Source organism: Canis lupus, chromosome 26, assembly GCF_048164855.1.
Source record: "Canis lupus baileyi chromosome 26, mCanLup2.hap1, whole genome shotgun sequence".
Taxonomy (NCBI): Eukaryota; Metazoa; Chordata; class Mammalia; order Carnivora; family Canidae; genus Canis; species Canis lupus.
This window is the reverse complement of record NC_132863.1, coordinates 27,286,004-27,299,245: the sequence shown is the minus strand read 5'-3', so window position 1 is coordinate 27,299,245 and position 13,242 is coordinate 27,286,004. Positions and strand designations below refer to the sequence as shown.

The following is a 13,242-nucleotide window of genomic DNA, read 5'->3' as shown; positions in this document are numbered from 1 at the left end:
TGGGTGGGGTGTTCTGTTTTGATCACTGTTGTGTCCCTGGTGAGCACGGCCTGGCCCACTGTAGGTGATCAATAAACATCTATCTAGTGAAAGAGCAGCCTGATTGCAAGGCTCATGTTCTTAACCACTACTTAGTGGGAGCTCCCTGGTTCCATCTAAGCATCTTTGTCTCTCCTCCTTTGGAGTGACCTCTTTACCCCTAAGGGTGTAAGAAATGCCTCTAGTTCAAGAAACTCAATCCTGGCTTCATAACCTGCCCATCAATCTTTAAGCCCAGTCACTATTTCCCCCAGAAGGCTCAATGGATCTGCCAAAAAAACAGGATTTAGAAGGGTAATGATTTGTGCACTGAGCTCACAGTAGGCACTCGATTAACCAGGAATGTTCTGGACCAAGGTTTGGTAGAGCCCTTGGAGGAAGCCTGCCTTCTGCTAAGCGCCTTCTGTGCAGAGGTACGGCAACAGGGAATTCTGACCCCTCTTCACTCACTCCAGGAAGGCCTCCTGGATCCTCTCATTACTCTCTGACTTTATGGCCCCTGCTCAGGCCTCACTGCTTTGCCTGGATCTCCAATCCATCCTGGCCAGCTTGCCACATAATTTTCCCTAAAACTCTTGTAACCATGTCACGCCTCTACCAGGATTCCGGATGGCTCCCCTGCCCATGGGATAATGGGAAACTCAAGGCTTAGGAGTCAGGGAGACCCAGATGGGAAACAGCAACTTGACCTACTAACTGGGTGACCTTGATCTGACACTCACCTTCTCTAGGCTGTAGTTTCTTTGAAAGAGTTCTGTACAAGAGTATATGCATATGTACAAAAGGTTACATATAACTCAGGAATATCAGATATGTGTAAATATTGTGACCATGCTGATATCACCAGTCAATGGTGGCCCACTTCTCTACTTAACTAAGTCTCAGTCCTGGGCTGCAGGGATCAGAAATGACATAGGAGTGAAGTCTATTTGCAATCTCTGGACATGATGGTCTTTGAGGTTCCTCTCAGTCCTGACACTCTGGTAACTGAAGTGTTTGATATGACAGGAGCTGTAGGGTAATAATCAGAGATTGTGGAAGGCTAGGCCTGGGGGAGGGTTTTGGGGGGGACAAGGCTGACCAAACGGTTGACTGCTTATTGGAATTTTGTCAGCCTCCCTTCCTTTGTGGAGGAGGGAGTGTATCAGAGAAGAAACTGGGAACATTGTGAGGGAGAGTGCAGAGAACAAAGAAGGGATTCAGAAGGTGACTTGGACAGGAGGTATTTGGACAGGGAAGGGGGTCTCCAAATTCAAGCTTCACAACACTGATGGAGAATGTGAGGCATAGGTAGGGGCAGAACCCACCCGGAGTGAGACAGGAGAGAGGAAACTAGATCTCAGGGCTCCTGAGCAAGGAACAAGGGTGTATCCCAAGCAGGGAATCTATCCTCACTTAGCCTAGAGCTTCAAGCACTGGCACAGGGAGTGCGCCCAAGTGTGTGTAACCTGGTGTGTGTGTATATGCATGTGTAAACACACACACGGAAACATGTGCTGATGCAGAGGGCACAGCTGGCAGGAGCTGCGGGGCAGGGGTGGGGGAGTGCCACCCAGGGCCCCTGGGTGAGGCCATAGCCTCCCTTATGGTTCAGAGGGCGTGGGAGAGACACAGAAGGGGAGGCTAGGGAGGGAGGATGTATAGAAACGGGGAGGGGAGGAAGTGGGGGGGCATATAGGGGAGAACAGGGTTAGGGGCCACAAAGGGAAGGCAGAGAAGGTGGGCAGGGGAAGCTGGTGGGAAGGAGGGCAGGGGAAGCTGGGAGAAAGGGAGGCAGGAGAGGAGAATGAGTGCTAACGGGAGCTGGGCAAGGAAGAGAGGGGAGGGAGTGGGAGGCAGTCTTCTTTGTTCTTTCTTCTTTTCTTTCCCAGAGGGTGAGAGGAGGTAGGGTGGGGCTGACTGTGGGGTGATGGCATCCCTGTGGCCCCTTCTGGCTGGGTCCTTTGGCTGGGAGGGGCACATATATAGAGCCAGGCTGCTGCTTCCCCCACCACCCTAGCTGGAGCGGACCCAGCCTGCCAGTCACCTGCCAGAGCTATTTCTGGAATGTGGAATCTGGGTCAGAAAGGGGGAGGGAGAGAGAGAGGAGTGGTGGCAGCGAGACTGGCAGCAGGGAAGCTGGTGAGCTCAAAGTGGGTGGGTGGGCAGCTCTATGCTCTGCCCACAGCTGCTCCTGGGGGGGGGAGGGCTCCCCTTCCAGGCTCTCACTGCCTCAGTTACCACTCCTCGCCCACATCCACCTACCTGCCTGCCAGAGTACATCCCGTGCCCATGTGAGAGGGACAAAGAGCTCTGATGCCCCTCAGCAATGGGTGGTGGTGGTACTCAGAACAGCCCTAGGCGAGTGTGTCCACAAGGGGCCTGGACTTCTTTCTCACTTCCTGGAGACAGAGCAGAGGAGAGGAGGCCACCTTCTGAGCAGGGGTGATCCTTGTGGGCAAATAGTGGCTGAAATAGGGTGGGTCTGTGTGTTGGTGTCGGTGTGGGTCTATATGGAGGGAGGTGATTGTGGGCAGTATTGCCATGTACGGATGTGCAAATTTTATACTGATTAAAGATGCCACATATAAGGCGGGTACTGTTTACAACATAGACATAATTGAATTACATACTAATCATGACAAATTTGTGGCAGATGGCAGTAAAAGACCTTATTCAAATAAAAATTACACATGACAATTTTTCAACAGATGGCAATTAAGTGTCTTGAGGGGGGAGTGCCCTTTTCTAACCCTGCGCAAAGGAACCGTATGGACCAGCTGCAGCACTGGGCACAGATTTGGAAATCTGGTGGCCCTGATTTTCCCTGTGAGGCAGGTGGGTTTACCTGCTGAGCATGAAGGGATCGGAGGGTGGAGGAGAGATGAGCAAGTATGTAGTGGTCCCTGTGGAGATCTGAGGGAGAGCTGATCTGGGAAGTGTCAGGGGTGAAATTTTTTGGTGGCTCTAATCTGCTAGAGGCATGATTTCCTCCTGGGTGTGGAGGTGGCATGAGTCTTGAAAGAGACACACATGTATGTGACTGTGATGCAGGTGTATGTAGAGATTAGGCATAAATGTGCACATGTGAGACTATCAGTGTACATGTATTTTTATAACTTTTCATGTCATACAGAGGGGTCTTGAGGATAGGTGTATTGATTGTTTTTTAAACTTTTTATTTATTTGAGAGAGAGCGAGAGAGAATGCACATGCACCAGCATGGGGATGGGTAGAAGAGGAGGGAGAGAATCTTAAGCAGACTCTGTGCTGAGTGCAAAGCCTCACACAGGGCTCAGTCTCATAACCCTGATATCACAACCCGAGCTAAGACAAAGAGTTAAATGCTTAATGAATTGAGCCACGCAGGTACCCTGGAGAAGTGTATTTTCTATATGAGAGGAACATGAATAAATGCGGCCAATAGAGTGGACCACAGTAGATTCAGTTACTGACCCTATAATTTTTTACCCCTCCTTGTACCCACACCATTGCCATAAAAATACAGTTTCTTACACAAGTTAGGAGGATACCTCTCCATCCTGTCTTTGAGCCCAGTCATATGATTTCCTCCAGCCAACAGAATTTTAGCAGAGAGTATGGAAGTAGGAGACTTGAAATGTGCTTGTATAACTAGGTTGGCTCTCTTGTGCTTCTGCCATCATCATGAGAACATGCCCTGGTTGGGTCACTGATCCCAGAGGGACCCTTAGTTCTAGGAGGATGAGAGAGGTATGGGACAGAACTGTTCCAGCTGACCCACAAATTTGGGAGCAAGAAATAAGTGTTAATTGTTGTATTACGCTAATTTTGTGGTTGTTTGTCATGTAGCACTATTGTGGCAACAGCTGATCAATAAGGAGCCCAAGCAGTTCTGGGATATGTAGCCCATGTCCCATCCTTAGTCTATTCATGAGGAATTGGGTTTGGGGAAGATTACAGAATGAAGAAAATTGTGGGCATGCTGTATGTCCCCCCAGACCCACCTCAAGCTTAGAGAACTGACCATGGGCCTGATGATACCGGGAATCTGACCCTTTACCTGAGGCTCCTAGAGAACTGTAGGTAGCTGGGAGAGCCTAGCAGGGATCCCCTGGATTTGGAGGCCCTAGAACCAGGCCTCAGCATCTGCTAGGAGACCTCTAAAGCAGAAAGACTGGCAGGGTTACCCATGACTGCAGGGCTAGAAGAAAGGCCATAGCAGACAAGCCCATACTTTCAGAATTCCACATGGCAAGGCCTCCTTTTCACACAGATAGAGTGGGAGTCAAGGAAGATAGTGGGGCTGGAGTTGTCATCAGAGGATTTTGCCCAAGATGCTTGCATGGCAGGGCCAGGTCCCCTAGCAAAGAGAAGTTGAGGGTTAGGGTTAGGATTAGGGTTAGGGTCAGGAGGGGGACCAGATGGAGATGCTGTGGGGGGAAATAAGAAGCAGTGGGCTGGGGTCGGGGGGACTGCCCCAGCCAGGGAAGGAGGCACTCCAAGGGTCCCGCAGAACAGAAGAAACTTCAAAAGCACCACTTAGCAGAAAGATCCACTATATGGCATCTGTCATACAGAGAGTCCTGACACCAGATAACACCTGTCCTGGCTACCTTCCCCTGCCCCCCGAAGGGACCAGAAACAGCCACTAGTGAACAAGGAACAGAGACAACAATGACCACCACGCCCAGCTCCCTACTGTGGGCTTCATAGTCCGAGTCAGTCCCTACCTGCAGAAGCATGAGATTTGAGGTTGATAAGGCTGAAGCTTTGCAGTGAGGCCAGACTGGACTCTTAATACCTGAAAATGAGGCTATTCCTTAAGGTCTAAAAGTGACTGGAAAAAGCTCAGGGATCTGCCCAGATATTACCCAGGGTTTGAAAGGCAATAGTGAAAGTCATTTCTTGCTCTGCCCCCTGCAAAGACAAGTTCCTTCAATAAATTAATTTCCTGTGTATAGAATATGCATAGGATTCAAGTTCATTTATTTACATTGAACACCAATTGAGCACTGGAAACGTGTCTATATTCCTACAACAATCCAATCCCAACTGCTTTTGATTGCCAGGAAAGTCAGAGTCAAATCTGAGAACCAAGAATAACAGATCCCACCGCATGTAAGGCCCTGCCTGAACATCCCCTACACACAGTAACTTATTTTGTCTCCCCAAGAACTCTCTGGGGTCTGTCTTAGGCCTCAGTTTACAGGTGAGGAAACTGAGACTCCAGGAGGAAAACTAGCTGGCCCTTGAGATCGAAGATCGAAGCTCTCTCTATTAAACCAGAAATTATCTAGGATGTTCCCTGGCCTTGGTTTTCATGGCTTGCTCTGTGACGCAGCGTTCCCTTTTGCTCTGATCTTGCACAGACTGTCACCAGAGGACTTAGAACAAGTAGCATGAAGGACAGGTTGTCTCTGTGGATATGAGAGAAACCTGCAAACCCATCCTGCTGAGAAGTCTCAGTGCAGATACCATCTCTTCTCGGCAGGCAGGTTCTAACCCTCACCATAGGCTGACTTACTTGAACTAATCTAAACAGGGAGGGAGGGCTTCAGTAAACCCTGTTCACCAGGAGATGGCTGCTCTGAACCAGGGTCAGGAGAGTCAGGGGCAACCAAGTATCTCAAAGCCACAGGCCTCTCTGACCCCTTCAACCTTCTGCCAGTGATGACATCTGCCTCTGTGACCCCCATTTGAGCTCTAATCTGCCAGTCAGTGGGAAGTTCAGTTTCAAGGCCTCCTGCTTTTGCTCCTAACTATCCTTCCAAACCTGGCTAGCCCACCATGAATTCTTCCCCAGCATTCCCCGCATCTGATCCACCAGGAATGGTCCCTGGGGCCCCCTTGTGAAAAACAAAAACACCCCCCCCCCCCCATCTCAGTACTCACTTGGAAGCGTGCGACTGTTGCTGAGGCTGCCAGTGCTGGGCGGGGGGGAGAGGGACTGCAGGGAGACACTGTCCTCCTCTTGCGAGCAGCCCGCCTGGATGGCCCGCAGGTAGCTGTGGCTGCGGGAGCGGAAGTAGCTGGGCAGCGGCAAGTCCAGTGCCTCCGCAGCTGCAGATTCCGCTTCGCTGCAGGCAGACTCGCAGGCTGCCTCATACTGGTCGCTCAGATCTGCCTCCCGTACCTAGCCAGGCAAAGGTGGGCGTCAGAGGCCAGCAGTGCCCATTCTGGAGGGACAAGGTGCTCGGTGGTTGGTACAGTGGCAGGGCTGGAGAGTCTGAAGGACCTCCAGTCTGCTCACCCTTTCCTCCCATCTCACTCATGGTATGGGATGAGCAGATGGAGCCCTTAAGAAATATATGCAACCCCTGAGACTTCTCTGAACCTCAATTTTCCCAATATCTACAATACAGGAGAAACTATTAAGGATACTTAATGGATCTTGTGTGTCCATACTGATCAACTGATAGATCTTGAGGCCACATCTGAAGTCAGCCACAAAGAAGGCTATAATCAACTAGTAATGTCTACCTTGAATGTTGGAATGGGAGGAGGCAGTAAGTGTGCTAGATATTCACCATCTTATGGTCCAATTCCTTTATTTTCACAAGCAAAGAAACTGAGGGCCAGTGAGGAGAAGATGCTTGCCAGGCATACCCAGTGAGGAAGTGGCTGAATCAATAATCCAAGTATGAATTTAGGGAAGATTAATCTGGCCCTGGCATACAGAATGAATGTTGGGAAGGGAATCTAGAATGGAGGCAGAGGCCAGAGATGAAGCTGATATGTAGTTGTCTGGTGAGATTAGACAAAATTGGAATGAGGGTAGTGGCAGGGAGGATTGATTAGTAATGTCTGCCATGGGCAGTATGGAGAATGGTGACATGTATGCTATTTGCCATCTCACACCTAGTTCAGACCCATCTAGATGGTTTCTAAGTGTCTTTCTAGAGATGGCCATCCAAGATCCTACAAATCTGCAGTTGAGAGTGTGACCATTCAGGGACCCACCATAAATATACTCTCCCAGCGTTCTGTAAGGGTCTGTCTGACCCAGGTCTTAGGCCATGATGGTTACTGGAGACCACAGAGTATACGCTGAGGGGTCAGCGGGCAAAGGATGGACACTGAGTGGAGGTCCTGGGAGGAGGCCTGGGCAAGAAGGGAAGAGGCAGAAGCTGACTGAGCACTACATGGAGTGCTCTGCCCCGGGCCTGGCTGTGTGGCCTCCGACTATCACTATCCTCTGGGTCAGTGTTTTCTAACTAAATTAAACACCCACTGTCTGCCACTGCATCAGGTAAAATGACTAGATGGATCATCACCCAATGTGGAGCATATGTTTGGAAAGGTCTAAATTTGCGATGTCCAATATGGTAGCAACTAACCATGTGTGGCTATTTAGTGTTTAAATTAATTGGAATTAAATGAAAGTTTCAGTTCCTTAGCCACACTAGCTGCATTTCACTTGCTCATGCTACCTTAAGGGACAGCGTGTATTCTAGAACATTCCATCTTCACAGAATGCCCTGTCGGATAACACTGATAAATTAAAATGTAGGCCATGTGGCATACCCAAAGTTCATTTGGAGTGGGTTTTAAAAAGACAGGTGTTTATTCTCCACAGCTGTAACCTGAAATACACCAAGAGGCCCCTGTGATTGCCAAGGGCAATGAGGTCTTGCTTTGGGATTGCGGGCATGGCACAGTTCTGGAACTAGACTGGTAAAGTTTCAACCCCGAGTCTATCATTTCTTTGCAATATGAGTGCAGGCAAGTCACTTAACTGCTCTGTGCTCAGTTTCCCCATCTATAAAATAGGGGTAATTACAGAGCACATTTCATAGGCTTGTTGTCAAGATTAAATAAGATAATTTATATCACATGCTTAGGATACTGTCAGGAGAGTAACTGGTGACCTGTCCCTATTATTATAGGAAGCTCTATGGGGTGAGTGCAAGGATTAGTAAGGATTGGTTAAGATGCTCCCAAGCTCTGGAGGTTAGGCCAGCTGGTCAGGGCTGTTGGTGTGTGTATCACTGAGGACATATGTATAGAGAACACCCTGGAATTTCATATGTTAACACATGACACACATCCTTACCACAGGTCTGTGGAAGTTAGGGGAGGAAGAGGTCACCTGGCCCACTGTGGGCTCCCCAAAGACCCTCTGGAATAATGTGCTTGAGAAGAACTATGACATGAACGTGGGAGGTACGTGAAGCATCCACAATTAGAATCAGGAGTTGAGGGGCCGGTCCCAGTTTTGCCCCTTGGACAGGTTCCTTGTCCACTCCTGGCCACAATGAGGGGATGAGCTTGGAGCATCTTTCAGCCTCTCCTTCTGGTCTTGGAGCTGGAACCTGGGGAGAAGGAGGGCCACTTCCAGGGGCAGGAGGGTGTGCATAGGGAGGGGGCAGGCACCCTTAGGGTAGCCAGGCAGTATGCCAGGACTAGCTCCATCCCCACCAAGTTTTGTAAAATTGAAACATCCCTGAATTCATGCCAACACCCCAATACCTTAAAGGTCTCTGTGGAGCCCATAAAAGGAGACAAGTTAGGGGATCTGGGGTCTGAGACCCAAGGCCCAAACCACCAGCCCAAATAAACAGTCTAAATAAAACTAGCTAGAAGACTCTCAGGGTATGCTTTCCCTTATCCTGGGATTATTGCTTGCCCCATCCATAGGGCCTAGCCCATTTTCCCCCCCGTTTTTGAGAGGAAGAAACTGAGACACAGAAAAGTGAAGTGAAAGAAGGGTCAGTGAGTGGAAGGTGAGGGCAGAGCATGAGACTCGACTCCATGCTCACCAAAGCTGGCTATGCTTGCACCCGCCTGGGCCAGGGGCTAGGACCATTCAGATGCCAGGCCTCAGACCTAGCCCTGGACTCTGGAATTGGGGTACAAGAGAATGGCAAACATACTGACCTGCTGCTCATGGCCAAACAATTGGGGGATCAGGGAGGCCTGTCCAAAAATCTGCAGGAAAGAGAGGGGGGACAGTTATGGGGAGACCAAGGCTGGGGGCTGGGGTAGGGTATTCAGACTCAGTTGCAAGAGAACTAGCGGCTGGCTGGTTTAACCTCCTCCCCAGACTGGCTGAGGCCCAGGTGCTAGGAGGTCTTATTTAGCTTCCTCCAGTAATCCAGGAAGGCTTACTCCTTCTGAGGATTTGCAATTTGTTCTTTACACATCTTTCTTCTGGTCTGGCCCCTGGAAGATGCCCTGTCTGCTGCCTCTCACCCAGGCAGGCAGCACCCCACCCCCACCCCAGATCTCCAGATTAAGCCCAGAGCCCAGAGCCTTCTCTTCCCTGGTCAGGGCCAATATAGTCCAGTGCCTGGTGGGAGGGGAGCTCCTTCTGGCAGAAGTCAAAGCCTCAGAGACACAGTCAGAGCTAGGACATCTCTGACTCTAGGGCCACATATGTGGCTTGGGTTACTCAAGCTTCTAGGGGTGAGGGTCTGAGGGCTCAGAGGACCCTGGACTAGGAGACAGCTGGACTGGGCAGAGGATAATGGCAGAGACCTGCTGGGGTCCTCAGGGTGGCTGACTCCACGTGCCCTTTGGTGTGGCCAAAGGACAAAAGTGTTCCAGATGCCAGGCCAGGCAAAGGTGAAGATGGGTTGTGTGAGAGAAAAAGACTCAGAGAGAAACATAGATGTGGGACCTGCTAGAGGGAGTCAGAAGAATGTGAATGAGAGGAGAGAAAAACAGAAGGAGACAGAAACAGGAAGACAGAGACAAGAAAACAAGGTACGATGGCGGACACAGGGAGGAAAGCCATCCATTCAGTGAACACCTGTGTCCTGTGCCGAGGACAAGGAAGCTATGGGGAACTGCACAGCAAGGTCCCCTCCTGCAGGGAGCTCCCAGTCTTAAGAATAAGACAGGCAGCAAGTAAATAAACAGATATAATTTCAGATAGTGCTGGTGCTGGGTAAGGGAACGGTGTCCTGGGGGCTCCTTTAGAGGAGTGATAGGGCAGGTTCCCCTGAGGTGACATTTGAGCCAAGACAGAGGGAGGCAGAGAAGCAGCAGCTGAGCAAAGATTTGAAAGAGGGGTGCTCCTGGGAGAGGAAACAGCAAATGCAGAGCTGGGGACAGGTGTGTGAGGTGTGTGAGGAGCAGAAAGGAGGCCAGTGTGGTTGGAGCCGGACAGGTGACAGAGCAAGTCTGAGATCCTGTGTGAGAGGGAGGCAGAGCCACACACAGCTGAGTAAGGAGTCTGGCTTTCACTGGGGGCAGGCGGGAGCCCCAGAGGGTTTGGAGCAGGGATGTAGTGTGATCTGCCTTACATCCTTCACAAGCTCCCTCTGGCCGTCGGGAACAGAGTGCAGGTGGCAGGCCTGGAGGCCAGGAGACTTGATGCGGCCTGCATGAGGGTGGCAGGGATAGAGTCCCATGGTGGGGGTGCTCTAGTCCTCCCACATCGGAGGTCAGTCTCTTTGGTCTGGGAATGTCAGTGCTGAGGGCAGGAGTCTGGGGGCTCAGTGAGTGGGCGGGGGGCGGGGGGAGGCGGGGGGAATGCCCTGGCCGGGCCAGGAACAGTGGAGTGGCAAGGGGCTCAGATCCCAAAGCCTTCCAGGTCTAAGTGGTGCGTTAGCCCAGGTCATGGGGCTGCACTCAGTGGGACTTGCCCAGAGAGGAGGCTGGGTGTGCACCTGGCACCTCCACTGCCCCACTCTGCTACTCCTAGCAGCTGTTGCCCTCTTTGGGCCTCATCTCCCCATCCACAATGGGGGGAGCCCTCAAAACTTGGCTGGTCCTCCCTCTGCAAACCCTACAGTACTGTGCATATGGCAGGGGCTGGGGTCCAGGTGTAGGTCCGACAGCCCTGGATCTCTGCCCAGCTCTGCCTCCTCCTTGCGGTGTGATCTCACCTATCTGAGCCTCAATTTCCTCATCTGTGAAATAGGGATATAAATAATCAGTACACCCACCCCCGAGTGTGGCTGTGAGGGTTCAAGAAGCTGGGGGTGAAGAGAATGAAAAGTGCAGCACAGCTTGTTTATTTGCTATCTGGTGCCTGGGCCCTGAAAGTCCAACTTTCCACTGAGCCTGTTGGACGTGGAGGTGCAGAGTGGAGAAGCAACTTACCCAAGGTCACACAGCAAGATAACAATAATAACCGTAAAGTTAGCTGCCCTTTGCTGAGAACACTACATTCCTATCTCATCAATCCCTCACAACCCTCTGAAATAGGAATTATCACCCTTCTTCGTAAATCAGGAAACTGAGGCTCAGGGAGGAGTGACTTGTCCCGAGTTCATACTCTCAGTGACAAGACTGGGACTCAAGCTCAGGTCTCCTGAGTTCCTCAGGAACTCCTCATGCCATCTTCAGGCTCCTGGGTCCCAAAGCAGTGGTGTGGTCCCTCCTTTGGGCCCTCAGCTCAGGCCATGCCATGTCACGCCCTATGACTGCTCTCTAGCCACCACAGGACAGTCGGTGGGGCAAGATATATACATACAGGCAGCCATGGAAACAAAGACCAAACAGAAGCACAGTGCAGACATCTGGGGACCGCTGGGCAGGGGCAGGGGCTGGATGTCTGTATTCCTGAGTGGGAGCTAGGGCTTCCAAGCCCACTGACCTTCTGGCTACCCGCCACCCTCACCTGGCTGATGCAGCTGGAGTCGTTGAGGCTGTCGCTGACGGGGTTGTAGTCCTCCTCCCAGCTCGGACACTTGGAGGGTAGCAGCATGTCCACTGAATCCAGGCGGTCCAGACTCCTGGTGAGGGTGGGGAGCAGACAGGGCTCAGCCCACCCACTGTTCAGCCTGGGTAACTGAGGCCCAGAGGGGGAAAGACTGGCCAAGGTCATCCAGTGGCAGAGGGGAAAATGGAAGTCACTGCCAACCTGTGTAGTGTTGCGGGGCGGGGGGGGGTGATGTAAAGGGTGGCGGGGGCGGGCAGGTCGGGGGCCTTGAGCAGGGGGAGAGCTCAGAGGCTTGAATCTGGGGGGTGCTGGTGATCCTTACTTGTTTTGTCTACTATAGCCACGAGGTGGCAGCAAAAGCTCACTTTTGACGGTTTCAAACCAAGCCAGCACAATTCTACAGCCCCTTCCCCTACAGGTCTGGAGAAATTCCAGGAGGGGGACAGAGGCGGTAGGTCAAGGCTCACAGCCTTGATCTCTGGCTTGAGCTCCCCAAAGAGCATCAGTTTCAACACGATATCCCGGTGGCTTCCAAGAGGCCCCCAAAGACTCACCACTTCATCTCACGGTGCCTGCTCTTCAATTTGCCTCACATCTACCTGACCCTGGGTTTCTCCCTCACCCCTGCTCTGGGGTTAAGATCCAAGCACCCAACAGCTCAGGCCTTGATGTAGATGGGCTGGGATGGGACTGGAGCTTCCTCACTGAGTGACCCTGGGTAAGTCATGACCTGTGCCTGTGTCTGTTTCCTCACCTATAAAGTGGGGGTGATATTGTGCCTGCCTGCTTGGTGCTGTGATGAGGAGGATTCAGTAACGCATGCTAAAGTGCACTACAGCAGGCACAGAGCCCAGAGTGCAGCAAGTGCTAACAGATGGCGCCCATTACTATTACTACTATTATTATTTATTCCTTCTCATTCAAGGTCTGGGCCTAGGTCCTGTGCTCTGCTCCCACCTCAGTGCCCACTGGTCATTCATGGAAATGTTGGATCCTAGGACTAGAAGGGGTCTCAGAAATCATTCAGCTTAGCCCCTTCACTTAAAGATGGGGAAACTGAGGCTCAGATTGGGTCAGACCTGGGACTCACCAGTGGTGTCCTACATTCCCACCTTGGGGCCATTCCCTGCCTCCTGTCCTATTGTGCATCCCTTAAGCAAATTCCTGTGGCAAGGAGGCTCTGGCCTTCTCTGAGTACACTGCTCCTCCCTGCCCCTCCGTGCCTCGGTGCTCTATCACTTTCCCTGCTCTCCTCCCTCTGTAGCAGTCCTCCCAGACCCCCTCCTCCCAGAAGCCTCGGCTCTTGGCCCCAGTAGTTGAAGAACTAGGACTAAGTTTGTTTCCCTTAACTCTTCTTTTTGTTTCTTACTTGCTTTTTCCTCAAAGGACTTTGAACTCCTCCTACTAAGTTTTACCTGTTTTGTACTTGATGATGGGCTTTCTATAACTTTTTCCCCCCTCATTCTTTTCTGTTCTGATCCCCATGGTGACTTCTGCATGTGAAAGCCTCACCTTTCTCTAACATTTTGCTTTTTAAATATTTTTATTTATTTGAGAGAGAGCAGAGAGGACAAGCAGGAAGGGCAGGGACAGATGGGCAGAGGGAGAAGCAGATTCTTCGCTGAGCAGGG

At 51.3% G+C, this 13,242-nt stretch overlaps 1 protein-coding gene across 4 annotated transcripts in view; it reads right to left on the bottom strand.

Moving 5' to 3' along the window:
* Positions 1-13,242, bottom strand: part of DLGAP4 (DLG associated protein 4) — a 194,950-nt gene that overhangs the window by 67,297 nt on the left and 114,411 nt on the right. For all 4 annotated transcript variants that reach the window (XR_012018541.1, XM_072800873.1, XM_072800872.1 and 1 more), the window contains 3 exons: positions 11,570-11,684; positions 8,878-8,928; positions 5,893-6,133 (listed from right to left, as the gene is read on the bottom strand). Coding sequence is in view for 3 of the 4 variants with exons in the window: in XM_072800873.1 (XP_072656974.1) it covers positions 5,893-6,133; positions 8,878-8,928; positions 11,570-11,684 (407 nt within the window). In the remaining variant the exon portion in view is untranslated. The remainder of the gene's footprint in view (positions 1-5,892; positions 6,134-8,877; positions 8,929-11,569; positions 11,685-13,242) is intronic.